Below are 26,787 nucleotides of genomic sequence, written 5' to 3' on the forward strand. Positions count from 1 at the left end.
TCTTTTCTTTTTGTAAAACTAAATAAACACAAAACAGATAATTACCTTCTCATTCACTGAACATACATAATGTACTAATTGAAACTTAGTTTTCATGACAACCAGCAAAAAACATAAATCTTAAGGTTGCCTAAATTAAACATAAACATCACCTTCAGTTAACTAGCATTATTGATCATAGCAAGTTAGCAAACACATGCTAATATACAGTCGCTAGCACACAAGTAGCTTTACAAATGAGTAATGACCACACAGCTGAAATAGTAACTCAGTATATGCACATTACACATGCATCACAAATCAGATAGTTAAGGTTATAGTATGTAATGAAAACTTACAGGCATGCGTGGGCAAAAGTTTCACCTCCACTGAGCACTTGTAGCAAACTAGCTGGGCATAACAACTTCCCAAGTACCAACTGTGGCCACAAGAGGGTGCCAAATCATACAAACAAAAGCATATTCCCACATTAAAGTTATACCAACACAGGCACAGAAACTTGTTGAAAGAGAGATAAAGCAGCTAAAATCAGGTGTAAAAGTAAAGCAGAGGATGAGCTGAATAAAGGACACTCTAGGCTGGCTTGGAAAGGAATGAAGTCCATGGTGGGGATGCAGAACAAGGAGCAAAGATGAATGTGATGCTGAATCAGCAGAAGACTTGGACTCATTTGATTCCAGCTTTGATATCATTTATTTCAATGAAGAGCTTTGTGATTGTAGCAAAGGGCTGGTAGCTCTGAGAGTCCCACTGATGAGGTGTTTGTGTGGAAATCTCTTAGTGGGACCAAAGAGAGAAAAAGCCCTGGTCCTGATGCTGTGGGAGGGAAATGATGGGATGGGTACCAGTATCAGGTGCCATTATGGCACCAATTCTGACATAAACGGTAGTAACCAGACCGAAAAGCAGCACACATGTCGGTGCTTTATTTCGGTCCTTTTTTATCCTGACATGTCATACACTTTGGATTCTAGCCAATCATTTTACCTTTCCAAGGACAGTAGGCAGACCCAGGTAACTACGTTTGTTAGAGCAGAGCTACAGATTAAAAATGTCCAAGGCGAAGCGGTCAAAAGTCTGGCTGTACTTCTCAGCAAAAGATGCAAACTCAGCAGCCTGCAACAAGTGCTTTAAGGCAGCAGTCCCCAACCCCCGGGCCTCGGACCGGTACCGGTCCGTGAGTCGTTTGGTACTGGGCCACGAGAGTTGAGGCTCAGGTGTGAAATGTATCGTTTTCAGGGTTTTTATCGGTTTTCAGCGTTATTTTGTTATCGTTTTTATCGTTTACTCGGTTTTCCTTGGTCTTTTCACGTGTTATATGAATAAATTTCTTTTTTTCGGTACCGGTACTAGTTTTATTTTGTTGTATTTATCCGTGACACCTTAAAGGCCGGTCCATGAAAATATTGTCCGGCATAAACCGGTCCGTGGCGCAAAAAAGGTTGGGGACCGCTGCTTTAAGGTGATACTGTGCAAAGGAGGTAACACCCAGTGTTGGGGAGTAACGGAATACGTGTACCGCCGTTACGTATTTAAAATAAAAAATATGAGTAACTGTATTCCGTTACAGTTACCGTTTAAAAAGGTGGTATTTAGAATACAGTTACTTTGTTGAAATAAATGGATTACATGGATTACATGGTTCCTGATTCATATTGTCGTGGGTCAGGACTGTTTAGGTTTTGTTTGACAGCTACATTCTGTCGTTCCAGGCGGCAGCGTTACGGTTGCCATGGTTACAGGGTGTCGCTCTCTCTCTGCAACTGTATGTTTCCTGGGTGAGAGAGCGCCTTTTTGTTGTTGTTGTTGTGCTAAGCTAATAGGCAGAATGCTACAGGCATAGCCCTAAAGAATGTAGCCTCATGGACAGTGTAGTCCGTGCTGCAGGGAGAATGGACTGCCATACCCGTTATGTGTCTGTGAGCGTGAGGAGGGAGAAAAAGGAAAAGTATGAGTTGTCATCGAGCAGAAACGGGAGCTGGAAGCATGTTAACATAATAATAACCACTGCAGCCAAAAAGAGTGCCTGATAAGCCCAGTTGTAAGTAAGCTATTAAGACTTGACTGTACGCTGTGTTTGTGTTTTCCTCTGAAACAATAAGTTCCGTTGGAGCAGCCTTTCTCTTTCTCTCGCTAGCAAACTTGACCCAGACAACAAAGTAAAGCTAATTTTTGGCTACGAACCGCGGACCTTCAGTAATAGTAATAAATCACATTCATGTAGTTGTAAACAGCATGATAATATATTTACGGTGCCCCTGAGAGGCCAATAGGACTGCAACTTCAGAAAACACTTGCAAAAAGAAAAATGCTGCAAAAAGAAAAATGCTGCAAAAAGGAAAACACTTGCACATATTTATGTGCAAATGTTTAATAATGAAGAACATTAAAATATTACTGTTGGCCACATGCCGGCCAAGTTATGTGACATTAGCGAAGTTTGTACTTTCAGCGTTTACTTGGTTTTAAACCCTTTACTTTATGCGCGGTTTGATAGTCGACCTTAATCTTACAGAGAATCTGATGATTTTGTGGATAATTAAAGTCAGTCATATATCCACAAACACAACAGGCTGAAAGTCAGTGATGCTGCTCGGTTTGCAGTCCTGAATATCACAGCACAAGCAGGATTCACTGCACTGTTAATGTTAGCTATGTTATATTGCTGCCTCTGTTCGGTGGTGTCGAGCCAAACGGACTTTAACGTGTGTTTGAACGAGCTGACGGTTCACTCGTTAAGCTGAAAGAAAGATGCTTTAATCACAGCAGTCACACATGTGTCCACTGTACCATCTGGGAACTCTTCTTGTTTAGCACTCGTAATAACACAAACACTAAATCCTGCTTCTCTGGTGCTGTTGTGTAGCAGTGTGTACACCTGAGACTGTCACCTGTCTTTTTGTCCTGCACTGTCTGTCTGTTTATTTCTCTCTGATTGTGTAATAAAAGTATGAACATGTGTTTATAAGTTACACTTGTGTTTGAATCCTGCAGCTTATCACACATTTGATTTCCATGTGTGACGACTGCAAGTGTCCAGAGTGAGGACAGACTGAGGGACCCACTGCTGCACATCATCTGTGAGGCTTTGCAGCCCTGATGATCCACCAGGACAAACTCAGCAGTGTGTAAGGAAGAGGAGGATGAAGAGCCAGCAGCAGCTGACAGATGGAGAGAATAGGCAGAATGTTCCCTGTTTTTTCAAAGACTGATAGAAAAGTTTAAAATAACTAATTGTCTGTCCTGAATCAGTCTTATTAGGTAATGTTCAAATAATTTTATCATTCCAGTGTTTTCAGTGTGGGAGAAAGTACTCAGGGCCTTCAAGTTACACACTATGAAAGGCAGCAACAAGTTTAACATTCAGAAACCTAAAGTATGTATCAGCAGCAGAATGGAGCTAAAAATAAATGTTTGTTTCAGTTCTTTGAAGCTTTGAGTATTTTGGATCAGTAGCACTGCTGTGTTTGTTGCATCATATTGTTGTAATTGTTTTTATGTGTTCTGCCTTTTATAACTTAAGTTGGATATTATAGATGTAAACTGCCGTACAGCTCCCTCTAGTGGCTGCTTTGTAATATGGGTTTGGTTACTTTGGGAAGGGAAAAATGAGAACGTGAAGAAGAAATAAAAGATGGCGGAAAGTGATACCGTAATGTTATCGTTCTAAGCTGATACAGACCTTAAAATGTTGTTGCCTTGGACAAGATATGTCTGTAAGTATGAGTCTCAATAAAATAATTATTATCTTTTGTTTTGTGTAAAAATGGTACGATAATTTGTACATTTGAAAGTTTTATCTTGTTAGCTTGCAGTAAGAGTGTAACATGCTAGTTTACAATGTTAGTTAGGTAATACAGTATTTTGTACTTTCAGTTTTACGATGGTCAAAGAGAAGGCAATGGTCAGAGGCCATTCTTCAATAAATCAGCGCAAAAAGGAAATAAGTCTGGTTATTGGAGCATCGTTATCTCGCTGTCTAGCTGGTGAAACTAAGAGACTCAGGGCGAGTACAGCATTATATGGTTTACACATTCTGAGCTAAGTTGATCTATAGTGTTAAATCATATTCTATAAGGATGTTATGTGTTTGTATACTTTCTGCCCAGTTTGACCCATTTAGCAGAAGTCAGCCTGCACTCAAAAAAATGAACTCAGCCTATCTCTGCTTTTACTAAAGTAGATTTTGTTGTTTGTTCTTAATAAACTCGATTTTGCAAAAATTCTTAAAGTGTTTGTGCAAATTTAATGAAATGTTGTTACTTTTTGTTGTTACACAAAGTCATTGAACTGTGTCAACGTAACATTGTTGAGTAAATTCACAGGTTTGTCCCTCTGCACATACTGCTGCGTGCAGAGCCCGCCTAAGTAAGGGCCAATGCGCATGCGCACCACCCTCTTTCTCAAGCTTGCTATTTCTTCGCAATGTGGACTGGTTCAGCCGCATTTTTGTCCAAAAATCAGGTAAGAAGTCATTTTTCTTGTAAAGCCCGTCTACATATATATGTTCACACGTCAGTTAATGTCGCAAGTGCTACTAAGAAAAGAGTACAGGCAGGGTTTTGCCCGGTAAAGGTTTGCTAACGTGGGCTTGCTGCACGTGAGTTTCCAAATGATTTTGGAGGGGACTCCATTGCAATAGCAAAGCTCTGTTTTCAGCCCAAATGTAGTGTAGCGCTAGCGTCGGTATGCGTCGGTACAGGCAGCGCATTCGGTCCGGCACGCACTTTCGCGCCAAGTTTATACTCGGACGCCTGACTGCGTTGCACTTTAGCCAACAACAGTGGAGAAGCGCTCCTCGCTAGCAGACAGGTTAGGGTGTATTTTCTGTCTAATATTTCAGCTTACGTTTTGATGTAGCTTGCAGAAAGCATTTAGTAAGCTGGTGTAAGATGAACTGCATTAATGTTGTACAATGTCCATGGGATTTCTCACTCGACTTTTAATGTCAGATTACACACACATTTACACAATATGCAGTGGTGATGATGTAGATCAATAAATTCATTGTTGTAGCATACAATATTAAAAATAAAACTGATTAATATGAAACATTAACAATATGCAAATTATTTAGTTTTGTCAGGGACAGTGTAATGAAAATGTCTTTTGTGCTTCTCCCCCAGATACGTTGATGTGGCATTGCAAATTGTGCAAAAAAGTGGTGTCATCACGAGCTCTGTTATTAAAACACTACAGGTTAGTTCATAGTAGACAGCAGTATCCATGTGCCTATTCTGATTGTGTCTGTGTTTTCAAAACATGGAATGCTCTACATAGCCACTTAAGCAGATCACATACCCAAAGAACTCTAGACAAGTCTGTGAGTTTGGCAACATTTAACTGCCATTTGTGTTCCTGCTGCAACATAGCTTCAGAGCAGGAGTATTTTTCTCACATTAACAACCATCTAAAATGTAACGAGACTGGGCATTGCATGTTTGAGGGTTGTTCTTTCAAAACAAATATCTATGGTACATTCAAGTCTCATCGAAATAGGAAACACAATCCTTATACCTTAAAAGACTTTAAAATCGGTATTGCTAACACTATTGTAGGCCAAACATCAGCTGATGACAGTACAGAAACTATTGTAGAAGAGGACATAAGTGCAAATATTGATCACGATACAACTACAAGTGAGACTGAAGATTTGGCAAATGTAATAGAACTTAATTTTGCATCTCTTTTACTTAAGTTGGAAAACTATTTTCATGTTCCCAGCATAGCAATTGACGAGTTGCTTTCAGAATTGCACTACCTGATAAGCTGTGCATCAGTGCCTTTGACAAATCAAGTAATTGTAGACATACTCAAGAATCATAACATTTGTCTAGACCAGCCTGTTATTGAAGAACTGACAAAGGCAGTTTCTTTTAACCCTTTGTTAAAAGCCATAGAAAAGGACGGCACACTTGCCACTGCCTTCAAACGCAGACAGTATTACAGAAAACATTTTGAAGTAATTGATCCAATTGAATACATTCTCGACTCCCAAAGCAAGAGGACCTTTCAGTATATTCCTATTCTAAAATCATTACAGCAGATATTTAAACAAGAAAACATACTGAACAAATTTGTCACTAGCCACAATCAGAATCCTTTTGTAAATAAGGAAAAGTATACATCATATAAAGATGGTCTACATTTTCAAAATAATGAGTTTTTCTCAGGCGGTGAACTAAGAATCTCTATTTGTCTTTATGTTGATGATTTCGAAATTTGCAATCCATTGGGGACATCACGGAAAAAGCATAAACTTTGCTCAGTTTACTGGATTTTAGGTAACTTGCCACCAGGTAGTCATTCATCCCTCTCTTCTATTTATTTGGCTCTCTTGTGCAAAAGTGAGGACCTTAGGACCTTTGGCTATCCAAAAATATTTGAGCCACTTTTGCAAGACCTTGTCATTTTAGAGCAGCAGGGAGTGTTCATTGACAATTTAGGGGTCAACTTTAAAGGCACTGTCCAATATGTAGTGGCAGACAGCCTCGGAGCTCATGGATTGGCCGGTTTTGTGGAAAGTTTTTCTGGAGATTACTTTTGCAGGTTTTGTACTGCTACACGCTCAGAGATTGAATCAAAAGCTACAAATAGTGACTTTTCTCTGAGAACTGAGGAGCTCCATCGTGTACACATAGCAACTGCACGTGAGACAGGGGTAGCTTTTTGTGGTGTGAAAAGCTCGTGTGTCTTGGCAGACAGTCTGTCTTTCTTCAAGGTCACTGCAGGATTCCCCCCTGATCTTGCACATGACCTTTTTGAAGGTATTGTGCCTTTTGAGATAGCTGAGTGCCTTTGAATACTAATAGGCAAGAAGTACATCACTTTTGAAAATCTAAATAGACTTGTTCAGTCATTTCCCTACAAAGGAGGGGATCAGACTAATCGCCCTCAGAAATTGCCTCACAATTTTCTTAGTAAAAAAACTGTTGGTGGGAATGCACATGAAAATTGGTGTTTACTAAGACTTCTGCCACTTATTATTGGACAGCACATACCTGAAAACGAACCAGCTTGGGGACTTCTACTAGATTTGAAGGATATTGTTGAGCTTGTTGTGTGTCCTGTTCATAACAGTGACTCAGTTGCATACCTGGAGAGTAAGATTTTAGACCACCATCAAAGGTACAAAGAAGTATGCCCAGATAGAAGACCATTGCCAAAACATCACTTTCTGGCTCATTATCCCTCAATAATTCGCCATTTTGGTCCACTTGCCTTATTATGGACAATCAGATTCGAGGCAAAGCACACATTTTTTAAAAAAGTTGCTAGACACACAAACTGCTTCAAAAACATAACCCTGTCTTTGTCAACCAAACACCAGCTCATGATTGGCCATTACATGCATTCATCAGGCTGTAGCAAAGCCACTTTTGAGGTTTCACGAGTCTCGGCAGTCCCAGTAGAACTTCTCAAACGTGAAATTGCACATTGTCTTGCTGAAAAGTACCCTGACACAGCTGTAGTTAGCCTTGCCCAGAGTGTGTCTGTTGCGGGCATCTACTACAGGAAGGGCATGTTAATAGTACATGGATCACTGGGGGGTCTGCCAGAGTTTGCTGAAATCCTGCAGATGTGTATTTTGGCAGATTCGTTGGTGTTTATAGTAAAAAAACTGAGCTCGTGGTACACTGAACACTATGGATCCTTCAAAATTGACCCATCTCCAAAGGAAATTTCTCTTGTTGCACATGAGGATCTGGTGGATTGCTATCCACTTTGTGACTACCAAGTCGGAGCTTCTCGCATGGTTACATTAAAGAGATACATACACTGTTCAGGTAATTTTAATGTCCATGTTGTCGATTTAATTTTTGTGCTGTATAGCAGTTCTTCTCAAAGTTTGGTTCTTAAAAATAGTTGGACCAGAACTTAAATCTACTCGGATATGTTTCAAGCCTTGTAAAAATACTAGAAAAAAAATTGTGCTGCAAAATTCTGAATACCACTAAAAAAATACCTGCTTCACCATTGTAACATGTACTGAAGTTTGGGAACCACCTGCTCATGTTCTTGCACTTATTTTTTAGAGTAACAGTTGGAGATTGGGACATCAGAAATGACAGCCCCAACAAAGCTTCTGATAATCCTGGGGGAGAACAACGCACTCAAGTTAACCCTTCCTTTGGGGATACCAAAGAATGTTAACGAGCTCAAAGCGGAGATTGAAAATCAGTGCGGAGTTTCTGAACAGTTCAGATTGCAGTACATGGACACAGATTTTAATCAGTTCCTTAACATGACATCCACATTTGATCTAAAAGACATGGACAAAATAAAAGTGATTAAAACAGGTGTACCAGAAACATCCACTGGTAGTAATGAAAGCAGTGTGTCCTCATTTAACTTGGGTAGCCCCTGCTCTGGCCACAACCCTGATTATGACACAGATATACTGTCATCGCCAGAATCCAGGTCATCAAGCTCCTCAAGCTCAGCAAACTCCACGCTGCGATCAGAAGCCTGGCCACTGGACTTTCGCATACCTGAGTTTAGCTTTGATGTAGAGCTGCAATTGACAAAAGGCAACCAGGAATTCCAAGCCAATGGAACACTTTTAACCCTAAAACCAAAGCTCAAGTCTGACATTTTAGAGAGCTTGTCTTCAGAAATTATGAAGTACAAAGCTTACCCTTCAGACAGCAATCTTAGTGATGTTTGCCAAGCTTTGGTTGTAAAGCATCCATGCTTGAAAGAGAAGGGTTCAGAAACTGGATTTTCTGCATGGAAGATCAGTTTGAAGTATAAAATGTCAAACTATCGTGGAAAACTGAAGAACTTAGGGTGTAGTGAGTTGGTCATCAATTCTCTCAAAAGAAGAGGGAACAGTAATGTGCATCCCAACCAAGTCAAGAAACCCAGGAGAGCGGAGGTGAATTTCTGCCCTGATTATCCAGCTGGAGAAACCCGAGAGAGTCAGGAAGAAGAAAGGTTGGTGCTGCTTTCAGAGTTCAAGAAGAAGAACAACGATGAAACCATCAAAGCAAAAATGGCCCAAACCTTTCCTCACCGGAGGCAAGAAATTCTTCAGGACATGCCCTTCGTAGCTGACTTTAAAAGCCGATGGCCAGCTCTTTTTTCTCCACGTGAGGTAACTGAATCAGTTGATCTGCAAATGCACTCCACATGCAATATTTTAAACCCATCACGCTAAACATTTGTTAATTTTACAGATAAATGCTGAATTCCAGCGCATCACTACGGTCCCGCTAACATCCACATTTATGGCACAGCTGGACAACAACACAACCAAACTGACCAAAGTCTTCAGAAACAAGGGAGGAACATCTGGACGCAAGATCACAGAAATCATGGCTGCAATTGATGAGGTTTGGAATTAATTTTTTTGAATGCTTCATTCCCTCTTTTAATACATATGATTTTGTTGTCTCCTTCTATTGTAAGGTAAAGTTTAATGTTGGTATTATGGGATTGTTTATTCTTTGTCCTTTTCATGATAGTGTTGTCACAGTAATAAAGTTTTAAGTTGATTTGGATACTTCATAAAAAAAATTGCCAGAATTAAAAGCTGTTTTTACAGGACCGTAGCGTTTCCAAAACGGGATTTGCCGCGGCTCCCTGGGGAGAATTTTGGCATTTACAGTAGAAAAGCTGAAGCTAGAATAAACTGCCATCAGGCACCTTTCAAACCAAGACGGGATAAAGGGAGGTCTCTGAGCGCCCCCCCGCATGTGACGTACAGGGTCACGCATTCAGCGTTAATTGCAGCGACCATGGTAAACAGACAGTAGTTTTAGCTTGGAGCTCACCTGTTGTCTCTCCCGCTCCACGCTCCGCTCTGCGAGTGTTTTTACCACTCAATTGAACCGCTGGCTGTCTCTCACTGTCCCTAAACAGACGAGTGATCTGTCTTCTTAACGGCCAAAAGAACGTAGTATCACTGCGTCCGTCCAGTTGATCATAAACAAGCTGAGCAGCCCATGGTCTGCCTGTGTTATTTACTTCTGCTGTCAACCGAGGCAGCGCGCTGCTCTGGCTCCACTACGGGGGACTTCCCTCTGTGACAAGAACGCTTGATGTGCGTTCAGCGAACAAAGGTGAGGGACTCAAGCGGCAATATTACTACGAGGCAAAACGTATCAGAATCGAGTTTTATCACTTTTCACCTTTGCGCCTTGCCGCATTTACGCGGCTCACAGATTCGGATTTATCACTCTGTAATGATGCGATGGTCTGTCTTATAAAATCAGCTCAAAAGTAAAGCTATTGCACCAACATGCTTTACCTTACAAACCGTTTTGAATCTGGTACTTGTTGGTGTTGTCTGTAATATTCAGATTGTGGTCCTGGATGTCCTCTGCTGTTGGTTGTTTTGTGCCGGGATCACACCGTGCGTTTTTTCGGCCGTCGCACACGGCTGCTCATGCCACACTCTTAGGACTCTAGAGATGTGACACACTGTGCAACACACGAGTTCAGTGACCCAAACTCAAGCAGAGACATGGAAAACATGCAGAACAGTGGGCCCTGAGGACCAGGGTTATGGGAAACCCTGGCTTAGTACTACAACTGTTTTTTCATTTGTCCTTGCAAAACCTCCTGTTCAAGTCCTCCAAACACACCCACGTCACCCCGCTTCTCTTCCAGCGTCACTGGCTGCTGGTCAACTTCAAGGTTCATTTCAAGATCCTGGTTTTTGTCCTTAGGGCCTTACATGGACAAGCACCATCATACAATGGAGATCTTCTCAGTCCCAACACCCCCAGCAGATCCCTGAGGTCCAGTGATCAAAGCCTGGTAGTGCACAACAGTCTAAAGACCAAAAGTGACAGATCATTGCTGCTGTGGCCCCCAAACTCTGGAACTCTCCTCCTAAGCCTTAGATCAGTGGACTCAGTGGTTTACTTTAAAAAAAAAAATCCTCTGTTCAGGCTGGCTTTGGTGTTACCTCTTGTTCATCCTCTTCCTCACTGGATTCTTAATGCTGCTGTTTTTGGTCGGGTTTCTGTTTTTTTTGGGATCCTGTGGTTACCTTTTTTGCTCGTCACATTTTTTCAAATGATAATGTTCCTTCTTTCCTTAATTTTTTTTATTTTAAATTTTGTTGTTCTTCTGTAGTGTGTCATGGACTTTTTTTCTCAAAGTATTATATACATTTATTTTGCTGAAGTTAACTGAAAATGTCTTTAAAGTTTAGCTAAGTCAAATTTGCTTTTATGTTTTACAGAACGACACAGTTGCAATGAGAAGAGTGTGTACGCTGAAAGGACTTGCAGTCTACCTCAATGAAGATCCGAACAGCTTGATCAAAGAATATCAGGCAAGTAATCAAATAGAAACAATTTCCAGTAATAAAAATTTAACTGACGGTAATTTTTCCTCACACACATTCACTAGATTATAACAAAAAGTTAAAATTAGAACATTATTGGAGATATAAAAGCACAAGCTTATGCGGGAGTGACCCTTGCCATTACAGTTGGGGTGTAATGTGGGCTGAGTGTACTGTGTTTCTGCTTTGTTGTTCTGCCGTGTAATCTAGATGATGGACCAACACCTCTCATCTCGCTCTGAGCTGTCTACTGTTTTGCAGCTTAAAGGGATATTCCACCCCAAAGTGAAAATTGGTCTATTACCATATTACCCAGAGTAAGATAAGTGAGAAAAAATAATTTTGTAACCAGTGCAATAATTCTCCTGATCCGGCAGCAGTCTATTTGCTTTTGCCTAGCATTTAAAAAATGGAGTGAATGGGAACTATAAGCATTTTGGTTGCAAATGACTCTTTAATGGTACGAATTATTCCTGGTGAGCTCAATAATCATGTCGACTTTAAATGAAAAGTAATAAGTAACTTGAAGGATTTGGAGAAGTAGATTTAGACTTGGGAATACATTATGGTTACCACATACAACACTGTAAGCCGCCGCTGCATGGTGCATGGATATTCGAATATGTGTTTATTTATGGAAACCAGAGGCTTTTTCAACCACTGTTGTTGTATCCAAGTGCGATGCCATGGCGGGTTACAGGGTGCTTTGGCGTAACCGTAATGTAGGCCCAAGTCTAAATCGCCTCCTCCTGCAAATCCGTCGTGTTACTTTTTACTTTTCATTTGCAGTCGACATGATTATTGAGCTCACCAGGAACAATGGGTATAAGATCAGAAATGTACTGTGCTGGTTACAAAATGCTTTTTTCTCACTTATCTAACTCTTGGCAGTTTATGGTAATAGACAAATTTCCACTTTGGGTGGAATATCCCTTTAATTGATATGAAACCCTGCAAGTTGTATTATTATGTTTATTTATTTATTTATTTTTTTAGGATGTGGACTTCCATGAGGCCGAAAGTGAAATGGAGAAGACGCTCATTGGCATCTACGTCATCAAACCAGAAGGAGAGCGTGACCTTGACCCGGCAGAAGACATTGGTATCATAATTGAGGGTGTCGCTGTGCTCAGAGATCTTCCTGATGTTGCCACTGCTGTTGTGTTGTTGTTCGGCCTGATCTACACTTTAAACATGAGCTACCCATCCAACCTCAGGTACACTTTTGAGTTTTTTCAGAAAGTACTGATGGGATTTGATGCTAAGAAGCTATCAAACAAAGTTCAAGTGCTCAGAAACAAACTCCTTGAATAAAGAGGAGGAAGCGGGAGGCCCTTATTGCTTAACTTAGTTTGAATGCTTTACGTTCAGGTATAGTTAAGTTGTTCATAAACACTTTTTTTCATTGTCAGTACTGTTTCTTGGGAACATTCACCAGTTTTAGAGAACAATAATGTTCATTTGCATTTTAGCAAAATACTGTTACTTAAAAAAATTGGTGTTGCACTTCTTCTACTGCTACTTGACAACATACAGAAAATGACAGACATTTTAAAAAGTTTTAGCGGTTAGGCCGCTGTGATTTGATATTTCAAAGAATGTGACATTTGGCAGCTGTCTGCAACTTGGGATGTAACCATAACTTGAAAAACTGAGTAGCACTGTTTTACAGTACAGTTTTTGAACAAAACAGCCAATTTTCACTGTTTTAAATGAGTTTAGTTTGCTCTTTCATGCTTATCAGTGTTTGAAAATAATTCCTGAAATGTCTTGTAAAATGTAGGATTTTTTTTGATAATTTGGATGCTTTCTGGACCAGTTGAAAGACAAGTTGGTTAGCACTTCACTGATCTTTGAAGTAAAATATTGTTTTATGCACAAAGTATTTAGTTAAAGTTGTAACAAGTTGTCTGCATTGATTGCACTTTGTGTTAAGCTACGGCTCTACAGTCTTTTCGGTCTGTCAACAAGTATTTAATATGCACTGAATGTGCTTAGTAAAGACAGGACTTTGTTGGATCATTTTTTTAAATCATTTTAGTTTGACGACAAGTTGGTTAGCACTTTATACTGATCTACATTTTCTGCACAAAATATTCACTTGGAATTTGTAACAAGTTGCATTGATTGCACTTTGTGTTAAGCTGTTGTGCTTGGAAAAAAGTATTTTATATGCACTGAATGTGCTTATTAAAGGCAGGATTGTGTTTGATAATTTGGGTGCTGTCTTCATTTCTTCCTAAAAGATCCCCCTAATATTTACTTAAAAATGTTATGTCAAGTGGTTCCACATAACTGCTTTAAGTAACTTTTAAGAAACTTTGCTATTTTGTATGGAAGTAACCAGTGTAAATGATTTATTTGTAATTGTATTGAATAGAAATTACTTAACAATTTTATATAATTCAAAAGTAACAAAGTTATGTAGCAGCTACATAACAGTTTTACAAAGATACTACCTAACCAGGTTATGTCCTTCTAAACTAGAAATGTTATGTACCAGCTAAGTAACAGTATTACAAAGATATTGCCTAAACAAGTTATGTAGGCTTAAAGCAACAAAGATAAGTATCAGCTAAGCATTGCAATTAAGTTACATTTAGCCAATACACTTACGTAAATCTAACTTAACAGTATTGAGTTCAAACTAAGTAACAACATTTCTTAAAAGTTACTTAAAGCAGTTGTGTGGAACCACTTGACATAACTTTTTTAAGTAAATCTAATGTTTTATTTTTTTGAGTGTGTTTAAGGCTCTGATATCTATTCTGTATGACTTAAAGCAGTTATGACATGGTCTGATTTTCTCACCCAATAAAGGAATATTTAATATATCAGTCTACTCTTCATTCTATCAGAAACAGTTTTCACAGCTCGTACATTTTCTTTTTACACATATATGTAAGCAATGAGCCAAATTTAGTAATGCCAACATATTAAAAGAACAATATTTGTCTCATATATAATACATCTATAGATACACTGTTAAAGATACTTGTCTTTGAGTGAAGATTTAAGGTGATAGGAAATATAAATAAATGCAACTTGAATCTTTACTGAAGCTCAGTATTTGACACGGAGTTAAAACTCACTGCTGTAATAACTAATAATGATTAATATAACTATAATATTGGCCATATTATATTTACATTACCAAAGTGAGATGACTTTAGTCTCATGAACAACATTAAATAATTGTTATTTACTAGCTAATCTTAAAATGACTGTTCAGCACAGAAATGAAGCCCAACAATCATGTTTTACAGTCCTGTCGTCTCAGCCTCAGATACTTATTAAATCACACAAAGCTCATGTAGAAACAAATGTACAAAATATGTTCTCCTTCATTTCTGTAAAACAAAGCTGTATGAAACGTTTCCAGCTGTTAGTATCATGGTTGCTATACAACCTGGGCAGCGCCACGGAGGCTAGACCGTCCCATTTCACAAGCCTACAAGCCTCGCACTTCCAAGCTGAATAAACAGTTAGCAAAAATGATCCATAGATGGCCTGAAATCCCCCAGTTAGCAGTTTGGTAGATAGCTATGACATGCTAATCCCATCCAGCAGCTGCATTCTACCTGTAAGCTGATCCCTGCTGAGCCAAAGCACTTTTTCATATACAAATTACAACCTTTAATAGAAACCTATTGGTCAGCATCTTATTGGCCTGCTGTTAGCTTCATTCCACAGAAAACCGAGAGAAACTAACAGAGTTGATAAAGAATAAAGAGAAATGTGCTGATTTAAAGCCTTTGAAGTGCTTCAGATGATCTCTGTCCACTTCTGTCCACTCATTCATTCATGTAAGCTTTCTAATGCAGCTTTGATCTTCACAGTCTGCTTTATGAAACTCATTCTAACCCTGAATGTCAGAGTGTTCCTCCTTCTCTTTCCCATCATTCATGCTGGCAGTGGAGGAGATCTGGATGTTGGACTGTGTTTTGGATGATGTGTGTATGTTTGTGTTGGACTGCTGTCTGTAAAGCAAAAGGACATTTTTCTTTGGATTTCAGTGTCAGACAGACTTTAAGGTGGAATGAAGAGTTGGAGAGTTTCACAGTGAATTATCCAGTGGAGGATTTTTCTTCCTCTTTGAAGGTTTGAAATGTGAACATTGTTCTGCTGCAGTCAATGGACTAAAGCAGAGAAGAAGAAAACAGACTTTACCATGAAGATCCTCAGTGTGGATCAGTATAATATCAGCCTGATGTCTGCAGTTTAGTGTCAGCACAACTTTCACATCATATTCATCTCAGCACAACTAAAACATGCTGACTGACCTCAGAGTTTCAAGTCCACATCCTGGACTCTCCAGGAAACCACACAGATGCTTCACTCCTGGATCCTGCAGGTCGTAGTTGTTACTTAGGTCCAGCTCTCTCAGATGGGAGGGGTTGGACTTCAGTGCTGCTGCCAGATAATCACAGCTGATCTTTGACAAACCACAGCCCCTCAATCTGTATAAAGAATGAAAGATGTAAGTTTATTAGACAAAGTGTGAGCTTGAAATCATTCAGTGTTTCATCATCTGTTCAGAGCTGAAGAAGGTTCAGAATGTAGAAGTTTAGAAAATGGAAACTCCAAACAGCTGAAGCCAACAGGAAGCAGCTTCAAACAAACACAACAAGAGAAAAAACTCTGAATGTTTCACATTAAAGTCGTACATTTCTCATAAAAACAGGACAAAGACTTGAAAAAGTTGTGTTTTTCCTTCCAGGAACCACAAGGCTTCACTTTTAAAGGTGAAGTGTGAAAGAAATGGACATATTTGAAGTCCAACACCTTTTTCCAGTCACATTATTAAAGCAGACAAACTACAAGCTCATTTTCATTCCAACAAGTCATCTTCTGACCTGGACTAACAACACTGGTCTCTATGTGCAGCTGGCTGTGAGACCAGTGCTCAGGGAGCGTCTACAAAGTGCAACACTGAAAGAACATCACACACTCATTTGCTTCCAGCACTTTCACACAAACATCTACTGTCATTATTGTCACCAAACTCTGTGGATCCTTTATTGCAAATTCAAATGGGATCAAATGGTCAGACAAAAGAGGGTTATGAGGAAATATGATGAAATGTTGTGTATTAGCAGCGAGTTATTGAATCATTTTCCTCAGAAACCAAACAAAATGATTGACAAACATGTTTTTACAAACTCAGTGTTGGACTTGGATCAGCAGGATAAGCTGATGTTTAAAGGCATTTGAGTCTCGCTGTATGAGAGTCCAGTTATTACTCAATATTTATAGATGATGTTCTTTCAGTTTTGCACTTTGTAGACGCTCCCTGAGCCTCACAGCCAGCTGCACATGGACCAGCTGACATTACCCAGCATTAGAGGCGGCTGTAAAAAAATGGATTTTCCTATTTAAATGGTTTTAATTTGAATAAAGCGATGTTGATTCATTCAATCCTGAATCGATTTTTAATATAAATGTATTTTGCCAGAATCTCAGGTTAAAGCTCCCAAAAGTATTTCAACAACAAGCAAACAGATAAAACAGTAAATGAGAGCAGCTAAACACACAAAGATGGAAACACAGAGCGTGGATTGTTCACTCGACGGCACGTACACGGACACGCCGTCGGGGCTGAAAGTGGACAGCTCACAGATCCTGAAGCTGCAGGTTTCATCTGTCTCCAACCAAAACTGAGTGAACCAGCAGCAGAAGAAGATCCAAACTACGCTTTACGTTTGATGAACATCGTCATGAATTCTCTCTGACTTTGACCTTTACTTCCTGCACAGCTCTCTCTCTCTCAGTGTACTTCAAGAACAGTTTACCTTCAAAAATCTGTTTCCTGCATTATTCACTGCTTATTACGCACCAGTCTGCTGTTGTGTTCACTGCTGTCGGCCTCCCAAAACAAAGCCTCATTTCTGCTGTTCAATACTGAAGAAATTTAAACCTTTTAAAATGATGACAGATTACAAACTCTCAGCTGTGTCTGTAATCAAACCTCTGTAACTTTGCTTCCCTTCAGCAGCATCAGCTCATGTTCACATGTTGATTCATGGTTTGCTTCAGTTTTTGATGGACTGCAGAATATTTTGAAGGTTATCTGCTATAAAAAGCCAGAACAGGAAAATCTGCTTCATGTGTTTCTGTTTGATCCTCAGTGACTTTGACACAAAGGCCTCTGCTGTGATGATCACACCTCTGATCAAGTCTTACAGTGTCAGCTTTGTTTTTATACATAGGGATATGTGCTGATAAATGATCAGGATTATAATATTTCCCACTGTCTGCTGTGTGCCGTGACCTTTGACCTGCTAAAGACAGTCAGCTGTGGATTATTCATTGTTGTGTCTGATACTTAGAACTGTGAGGAAGAACACTACACAGTTAATCAGGGTCCCCTCTCTCTGAATCAGGAAAGGTGGGCAGGCCGCGTGTGGGCCGCGGGCCATACGTTGAGTCTCACTGTTTGAAATGTGAACATTGTTCTGCTGCAGTCAATGGACTAAACCAGAGAAGAAGAAAACAGACTTTACCATGAAGATCCTCAGTGTGGATCAGTATAATATCAGCCTGATGTCTGCAGTTTAGTGTCAGCACAACTTTCACATCATATTCATCTCAGCACAACTAAAACATGCTGACTGACCTCAGAGTTTCAAGTCCACATCCTGGACTCTCCAGGAAACCACACAGATGCTTCACTCCTGAATCCTGCAGGTTGTTGGAGCTCAGGTTCAGCTCTCTCAGATGGGAGGGGTTGGACTTCAGTGCTGCTGCCAGATAATCACAGCTGATCTTTGACAAACCACAGCCCCTCAATCTGTATAAAGAATGAAAGATGTAAGTTTATTAGACAAAGTGTGAGCTTGAAATCATTCAGTGTTTCATCATCTGTTCAGAGCTGAAGAAGGTTCAGAATGTAGAAGTTTAGAAAATGGAAACTCCAAACAGCTGAAGCCAACAGGAAGCAGCTTCAAACCAACACAACAAGAGAAAAAACTCTGAATGTTTCACATTAAAGTCGTACATTTCTCATAAAAACAGGACAAAGACTTGAAAAAGTCGTGTTTTTCCTTCCAGGAACCACAAGGCTTCACTTTTAAAGGTGAAGTGTGAAAGAAATGGACATATTTGAAGTCCAACACCTTTTTCCAGTCACATTATTAAAGCAGACAAACTACAAGCTCATTTTCATTCCAACAAGTCATCTTCTGACCTGGACTAAAAACACTGGTCTCTATGTGCAGCTGGCTGTGAGACCAGTGCTCAGGGAGCGTCTACAAAGTGCAACACTGAAAGAACATCACACACTCATTTGCTTCCATCATCCAAACTGAAGAGGAAACAGAGACGCCTCCCCTTCAAAGTAAAAGCTGCTCCTTTTGGACACAGTATCAAAGAAAGTCTACAGTATAACATAGAAAAGACAGAACAAAGTTTTGGTTGTTTTTAAATTGTGCAGAAATGAAACTACACTAAGCTCAATTATGTGACAGACATTTCATCCCATGTCAGTTTGGCCTCATCCTGGGCCGGATTATCCAGCACACACTCTGACCACAGGCCCAGGGGCCACGCACAGCTGGGCTCCATCCAAGAGACAGGAAACAAACCAACACAATAATAAAAAGCACCATGTGATCTTCTTACATCTTCAAGACAAACATAGTAAAAACATGAGCATATTTGTTTCCTGATAAAATGATGTGACAGGTAGAACAGAGTAAAGTGGTGGTGTTACAGCCTTTCTCCCCTCTGCTGCCGACGCTGTTAGTCTCTCCCAAACTCAGCTACAGGACTTCCAAATGAATGAAAGCAGCAGAAGTGGCTTTACAAATGAAAGACGAAGAGGAGAAGAAGAGGAGAGGGAGGCCACCCTGACCATCACTCCAGCTGAAAACATCACACTTCCATTAAAGTTGGTGAGAAAATGTTGAGCAGGATGAGCTGCTGGCTAATCTGGAGGCTGTAGCAGCAGCTCACAGTCACAGTGGATTTCCACTCATGAAAAAGCTCTGGCTGCTTCATTTCTCATTTCATATCAGAGACTTTAATGCTTCACTGAAGCTGTACTGTGATGCTTCCATATTCCAGTGAGGCCTCCATAATGATTTCAGCTGTTCTGTACGCACACTGTGTGCCCTGTATGGCTCAAAGTCTCTGCAGCCTGTTTTTATCTGCTATCATCAGATCTTCATCATCCTCATTCACATCCCTCACACACTCTACAGCCTCATCAGCACTGACTTCATCTTCACTGACTGATGGAGCACAACATGAACCTGTGGAGGCTGAAACACTGTCCTGTCAAACATCTCCCCGTCACCACTCCACTTCTGTCAGCCTTTAAATGAACCCTGCTCAAGTCTTTCACTTCTGTTTGGAGCCAAAAGGAAAAACTGCTGCTCAGTCATTTGGAAAGACAACATTTCTGAAAGCACTCAAACTTCTTCACATTTGTCTTCAGACACATCCTGAACATTTAGGAACTAAAGAAAGTTTCAAACATCAATCAAAGACCTGAAATATAGAAAAACAACAACAGCCGCAGTCAGTGAACTCACATCAGAGTCTCCAGTCGACAGTTTGGACTCTCCAGTCCAGCACACAGAAGCTTCACTGATGAATCCTGCAGCTTGTAGTTTCTACTCATGTCCACCTCTGTCAGATGGGAGGGGTTGGACTTCAGAGCTGAGGCCACAACTTCACAGTGAGACTCTGAGAGTCGACACTCAGTCAGTCTGTGATGATAGAAAATATAAAAGTGTTATTATAAAAGCAGAAAATCTGCATTATAAACACAGACTGAATGTATATGAAGACAAAACAGAGTGAGGTCATAATCTGATGAATCTGCTCTTCACATCTGTGCTTCAGCTCCTCTTACTGTGTTTGACATGACACAACGATTGAGTCTCTCTCAGACCTGCAGACTTTTAATGAGAATCTTTGTTTGGCTTTAATCTGCAGATGAAAGAGGACGATGGTGTCACATTTGAATGAATGAATGAATGAATGAATGCTTTATTGGCCATATGCAGGTTGCCCCACAGAGGAATAGGACCCCCCCCCCCCCCCCCCCCCCCCCCGACTTACACACACAACAACAAGACATCACATGGGAATACAGTCGGAGACCGGCAGCGTTGAGAGAATAACACTGAAAAAATTACACAACATTGGGAAAAGTACAAGAGGAAAAAAAGAGACCTCTTCACACGCTGGGCAACCTATGGGAGGACAGCATGAGAACAGGAAACAAAAAAAACTCCTCTGCACAGAGAGCACATTAATGTCCACATCACAACATCAGAGCACATGACAAGCCACAGGGGATGGATAGGTGGGTGGGGGGTGATTCGAAGGAACACAGCAGTCGTCCTGCACCATGCTATCATTTCAGCGCGGCACGCAGACCCGCTGCCTTCCCCCGCAGGAACAAGCATCGAAGGCGTTAGGAAGGGAGGGGGATGAGTGCGTGCTTATCAGTGTAAGTGTATGTGTGTGCGTGTCCATAGTTCAGCTGAGACAGTGTCCTTCGCTGTATCAGGCTAAGTAAACAGTCCTCCAGCCGATCCAGGTGTCCTTCATGGGATGGGAAGAATAGTCATCACACAGTCGTTATCAGGGAGTTGTTTTGGTGGGCTCCAGCCTTGGGCCTAGCAGCTGGCGCCGTGGTGTCCAAATGTAGAATATTGTTGATTTCTCCTTTATGCGAGCAGCGAATTTAGCACTCTGACACTGGGGCCTCGATTTCCCGTTGGAGCGCTGCGAGCCTCCCCATGATGGTATCAAGCTTCTGTTCCGTGGTGTTGTCATTCTTTTGGTTCTGAGACCCCACAGCTGCAGTGAGCCGTTCTGCGATGTTATCCAACTTTCGCTCAAGGGTGTTATTGTGAGCAGGCCCCTCTCTGATGTATCCCATCATACGCTCAATGGTGTTAGTTTGAGTCTTCACGGCAGCTGTAAGCGTCTCCAAGGTGTTAACCATGCTGCGTTCGGTGTGGGAGGTCGCGCCTCGTCCCATCGCTTCAATTCCAGCTGGTTCCGCTCTCTTATTTCTCCGATAAGTCAGGGCCAAGCCAGCTCCGATCAGCAAGAACCCTGTTATCATGGTTCCGAATAGGTAAATATCCTCAGCGTCCTCGATAGACAGTCCCGCCAGGCACAAGATCCTCCAGGTTTGCCACCCATCCATCGTGTATCCGGCAGGGAAAGTCCCTCCAGGGCACTCGGGCTCTCCGGAGCCCAGACTTCTCGTTGAGAAGAGGGTGTCAATAGCGTTCAGAGACCAGTTGATCAAATCCATAATTCTCTGTTAGGTTTTAGAGAACAACAGTGAGAGACTGTTCAAGGGAAAAGTAGTGCACGCGAGACAAGACAGGACACAAGAGGCTAAGCAGGGGAAGATAAGGGGAAGGAGGAGAGGAGAAAAGTGCGACCGCCTTCACCGAGAGCCAAGTAAGAAGGCTTCCATAATGTCCACAGTCTGTCACTGAGATCTGATCCAGAGTCAGAGTGAAGACACACATTTGGACTGTTTCCTGTTTTGACTCCAGAACATTTTGAATGAGTTCAGCTCAGTGAAGAGTTCCAGCTGGAAAGATGATCTCTGTTTGCTACCTGCTGTCAGGTACGACTGTTCACGTCCACACGCAGGAAAAACCTGCTGACTGTTACCAAACGGAGCAGAAATCTCATCACTGGACAATAATGATGAATGAACTCAGAGCTGCTGATATCAGATCTGAATTCAGGGGAACTAAACACAGAAATGATTGGCTCATTTTAGCTTTCTGAGCCATTATCTGCTGGTGTGTCGCTAGTTGGCAGAAAATGATTTGCATTCCTGTTCAGAGCTTCAGTGTTTATGAGTCCAGATCCAGGTGACAGCAAGTCAAAATGATGTTACCTGTCTGTGTCCAGCAGCAGCCTGTATTCACTTTGAATATTGTTATAACCTGACATGGATCAGTTTGTCTTTGATTGGTTTGTAAATGTCACTGTTTCCATTGGACCTGAGTGACGTACAAAGACAGAGAGGGAGAGAAAGGAGAGAGAGGATGGAGACAGCAAAGAGAGAGCAAACACAAACAGGTGAGAGTGGACAGGTGACCAAGGTCAGCAACCAATCAGACAGCTTCTGTTTGACCCACAGTCACTGATGATGACTGCACATAACCAAGCAGTGTGTTACTCTGATATCAAATATGGATCCTGCTCTTATAATAATGATCATCAGATGATATTATTGTGTTATTTTGTAGCTGAATACGATGTTTGTGTGATTATCAGTGAAAGAAGCAGTGAGGAGGATGGAGAGAGAGAGAGGACAGAGGGTGAAGTTAGAAACACTAAAAGGATTTTTCATGGATTTCATGGATGATTTGAGTGATTTCCAGCAGGACACTTAAACATGTCAGTGGACGTCCTAAAGAACATATTCACTGATATGAAACGTGTCATTGAACAGGATTAATATCAGTGGAAACATGGTGGAAACAGCTGTGACTGCATGGATGTGACACACTTCAAATCTGTTCTCCACTCTTGGATTTGGGATCCATGGAGCTGCTGCTGAGTCTGTACAATAAAGGAATGGTGTGGAAGGTTGCAGCGTACGGACACAAACACTTTGTGGTTACAATCTGATTTTATTTTCAACATTAAACTACTAACCTACACTGATCAATGATGTTAATGATCACATCTGGACTCACCCAGCCTTTCTGCAGGTCCTCACAGCTGGAATCAGTCTCTGTCGTCCCCGCTCTGATGTTTTGTACTTCAGCAGGTCCAACTCATTCAGAACCTTCTCTGACATCTGCAGCATGAAGGCCAGAGCTGAGCACTGGATCTCAGAGAGTAACTTCTTTGATCTGTTCTCTGACTTCAGGAACTCTTGGATCTCCTGATGTACTGAGAGGTCGTTCATCTCCATCAGACAGTGGAAGATGTTGATGCTTCTGTCAGGAGAGATTTCATCACTGTTCATCTTCTTCAGGTTGTTGATGACTCTCTGGATGGTTCTTGGACTGATCTCTGTCTGACCCAGCAGACCTACTAAGAGTCTCTGGTTGGACTCCAGACAGAGGCCATGAAGGAAGCGAACAAACAGGTCCAGGTGGCCATTTTTACTCTGGAGGGATTTCTCCACGGCTCTCCTCAGAAATACATCAAGTGATTGGAGATCTGTGTTAACAAAAAAATTGGAAAACATCTTGGTCAAAGATTTTGGTTTGAGGAAGTTCTCCAGCACCTCTGTCTTCCTGTTGGTGTGACAGTGGAACATGTAGACTGCAGCCAGAAACTCCTGAATGTTCAGATGAACAAAGCAGTAGACTGGTTTCTGGAAGATCACACACTCTCTTTTGAAGATCTCTGTACAAACTCCTGAGTACACCGAGGCCTCTGTCACATCCAGACCACACTGCTCCAGGTCTTCTTGGTAGAACATGATGTTTCCTTTCTCCAGATGTTCAAACGCCAGCCTCCCCAGCTTCAGAAGAACTTCCCTGTCAGCCTTTGTCAGCTCCTGTGGACTCGTCTCAACTCCCTCATGGTACTTGTTCTTCTTCCTCTTTGTCTGAACCAGCAGGAAGTGTGAGTACATGTCAGTCAGGGTCTTGGGCAGCTCTCCTCTCTGCTCTGTAGTCAACATGTGCTCCAGAACTGTAGCAGTGATCCAGCAGAAGACTGGGATAGTACACATGATATGGAGGCTCCTGGATGTCTTCATATGGGAGATGATTCTGCTGGACAGCTCTTCATCACTGACACTCCTCCTGAAGTACTCCTCCTTCTGGGCATCAGTGAAGCCTCGTACTTCTGTTAGCCTGTCAACACATGTAGGAGGGGTCTGATTGGCTGCTGCAGGTCGGGAAGTTATCCAGACGAGAGCCGAGGGAAGCAGATTCCCCTGGATGAGGTTTGTCAGCAGCTGGCTGACTGATGACTTCTGTGTGACATCAGACAGCAGCTTCCTGTTGGTGAAATCCAATGAAAGTCTGCTTTCATCCAGGCCGTCAAAGATGAACAAAAGCTGAGAGACAGCCAGCTTCTCTGCTGTGACCTTCTGTAATGTCGGATGGAAAACATGGAGCAGCTCCAGAAGACTGTACTGCTCATCTCTGATCAGGTTCAGCTCCCTGAATGAAAGCAGAACCACCACACTGACATGTTGGTTCTCCAAGCCCTCTGCCCAGTCCAGAGTGAACTTCTGCACTGAGAAGGTTTTTCCAACACCAGCCACGCCGTTGGTCAGAACCACTCTGATGGGTCTCTGTTGGTCAGGTAAGGCTTTAAAGATGTCCTGGCACCTGATTGGAGCGTCATGGAGGGCGTCCATCTTGGAAGCTGTCTCCAGCTGCCTCACCTCATGTTGGGTATGAACTTCTTCACTCTGTCCCTCTGTGATGTACAGCTCAGTGTAGATGGTGTTGAGGAGGGTTCTACTTCCTGTTTCATCACTTCCTTCAGTCACACGTTCACATCTCCTCCTCAGACTGATCTTATGTTCATCTAAAACCTCCTGCAGACCAACATCTGCTGAAAGAAAGAAAAACAATGAGACTAAAGAGAAAGAAAACTCTTCAATGTCTGAACAACACAAGAAGTCCAGTTTTCAGAAATGAGTCCATCAGCAGACAGATGTTTAGTCTTACTTTGTACACAGCTGCTCTGACTGGCTGTCTGCAGTCCAGCTCTGCTTCTGGATCTTTCTCCACACTGTGCAGAAGCTCTGATGGTGACACAGAAAAGTCAAAGTGGAGATACTTCTGTCCACCTTTGATTAGACTCATTATAAAAAGGAAAACAAAGTTTTAACACAGTCATGTTTCCTGTTCACTGACTTACATTTATTCCATGGACACTCACTCTAACCTGAACCACAGCTACAACCCAACATTGTTGAGGCCTCATCTCCTCCTTTCCTGACTGTAGAGGTTAAATATGCAACAATCAACAAATAAAAGAATTTGGTTTATTTCAAAGAAATTCACACGGTGACCAAGTAAAGTAACCGTAGTAAAGGAGACAACATCCCGTTGATGGTGGGATTATTTGAAAGATTTGCTTTAGTCACGTCACCAAATGCAGTTGAACCACCCGTGGATCCATGTTTGACCATTCTACCACTCTGGGCTCTGCTTTTTAATCATTTCATTATTATCATCATTCATTTATTCATTCGTTGGAGGGGGCTATTTCCTAATGCCGCCCTAATAAGCTGATGTTCAAGGGGAAATATAACAGAAACTCTTTCAGTGTTATTCATTAATAAATTAACAGATAAACTGTGAAGAAGAAAAAAACTGAGATTTAAAGGAGAGAGTGAGAAATTTGATCATCCATCCTCATAATACATGTTTATCAGTATCTGCTGTGACCATACTGCAGTAATAACTACAAGTCTACATTTCTGTGACTGTTGATCAATCACAGCAGGAATCTGAGCTCATCTCTGCACACAGAGCAGCTTCAGCTCTGGGATAAACTGCTCGCTTCACATCCTTCTCAGCTCACAGACACTCATCCTGATATTTTCCTTTAACATTTGATGGTATAATTCATCTGAGTTTACACTTTATCTGCATAAATACAGAAAAACAGACCCAAACACCACAAACCATCAGTTTCACCATGTAGAATATATTGTTGTTTCCTTGCTTTTAATTCAGAGAAAAACTCTGATTTGGATTTTCTCTGTTCTCTTTGCCACAGCCCATCCCAGCAGCAGCTGAAGCAGCTGACTGTCACAACACTGAATAACACTTTAGGAGGAACGTCTTGATGCATTCTCAATTATCCAGGAAAGTAAATCTCCAAAAGTTGATTTTGTTCATCTGGACGTAGCGTAAATGTGGTTATCCCAGCTGGACTTTTGTCAAAGCTGGGAAGGCACCTAAAGAAAGCTCCAGCCGATCCAGGAGAGAAGGACAACCGCTGCCTAAGAGAAAACCTGTAGTGATCCCATATGTGTCAGGAGTATCGGAGCAGTTGAGATGCATTTTTTCTAAACACCGGTTCTCTGTGGCTTTTAAACGACAAAACACACTGCACCAAAAACTTGTACACCCCAAGGATCGGGTCCCCCGACACAAACAGAGTAACATAGTGTACGCTGTTAAGTGCAGGAGGACTGTCAGGATTTATACATCGGAGAAACCAAACAATCAGGCTACAACACAGAAGAGCTTCCTCGTCAGCCAGGACTTTGCCGTCTATTTACACATACAGGCCAGTGGACACTCTTTCAATGATGAGGATATAACATCCTGGACAGGGAGGAACGCTCGTTGGAGGGCGGAGTCAAGGAGGCCATTTACGTGAAAAGGCAAAGACTATCTTTGAGTCGAGGAGGGGGCCTAAGGGTACAACTGTCACCATCTTACAATGCTGTGATTGCAACCATTCCCCAGCTCTCTATGAATGGGACTCATGGCCATCATTCAATGGCCTTTGATCAGTGGTCATGAGAATTGCATAATTAAGATCAATGGACTGACCTCCCAGCC

The 26,787-nt window shown here is 41.5% G+C and overlaps 2 protein-coding genes across 2 annotated transcripts in view; one reads left to right on the forward strand and one right to left on the reverse strand.

Annotated features, from left to right (window-relative positions):
* The window catches only part of LOC143416884 (uncharacterized), a 463,686-nt gene that overhangs the window by 236,376 nt on the left and 200,523 nt on the right, over nucleotides 1–26,787 (reverse strand). The window contains exons 9-10 of the mRNA XM_076882531.1: nucleotides 17,916–18,089; nucleotides 15,583–15,759 (exon numbers count right to left, since the gene is read on the reverse strand). Coding sequence (XP_076738646.1) covers nucleotides 15,583–15,759; nucleotides 17,916–18,089 — 351 coding nt within the window. The remainder of the gene's footprint in view (nucleotides 1–15,582; nucleotides 15,760–17,915; nucleotides 18,090–26,787) is intronic.
* LOC112435975 (uncharacterized) lies at nucleotides 8,517–12,613 on the forward strand. The gene is made up of 4 exons (XM_024805098.2): nucleotides 8,517–9,097; nucleotides 9,180–9,335; nucleotides 11,195–11,287; nucleotides 12,296–12,613. Exons 1-4 carry the CDS (start codon nucleotides 8,621–8,623, stop codon nucleotides 12,611–12,613), a joined length of 1,044 nt encoding a protein of 347 aa, XP_024660866.2. The 5' UTR covers nucleotides 8,517–8,620.

This window comes from Maylandia zebra, linkage group LG3, assembly GCF_041146795.1.
Source record: "Maylandia zebra isolate NMK-2024a linkage group LG3, Mzebra_GT3a, whole genome shotgun sequence".
In the NCBI taxonomy this organism is placed as follows: Eukaryota; Metazoa; Chordata; class Actinopteri; order Cichliformes; family Cichlidae; genus Maylandia; species Maylandia zebra.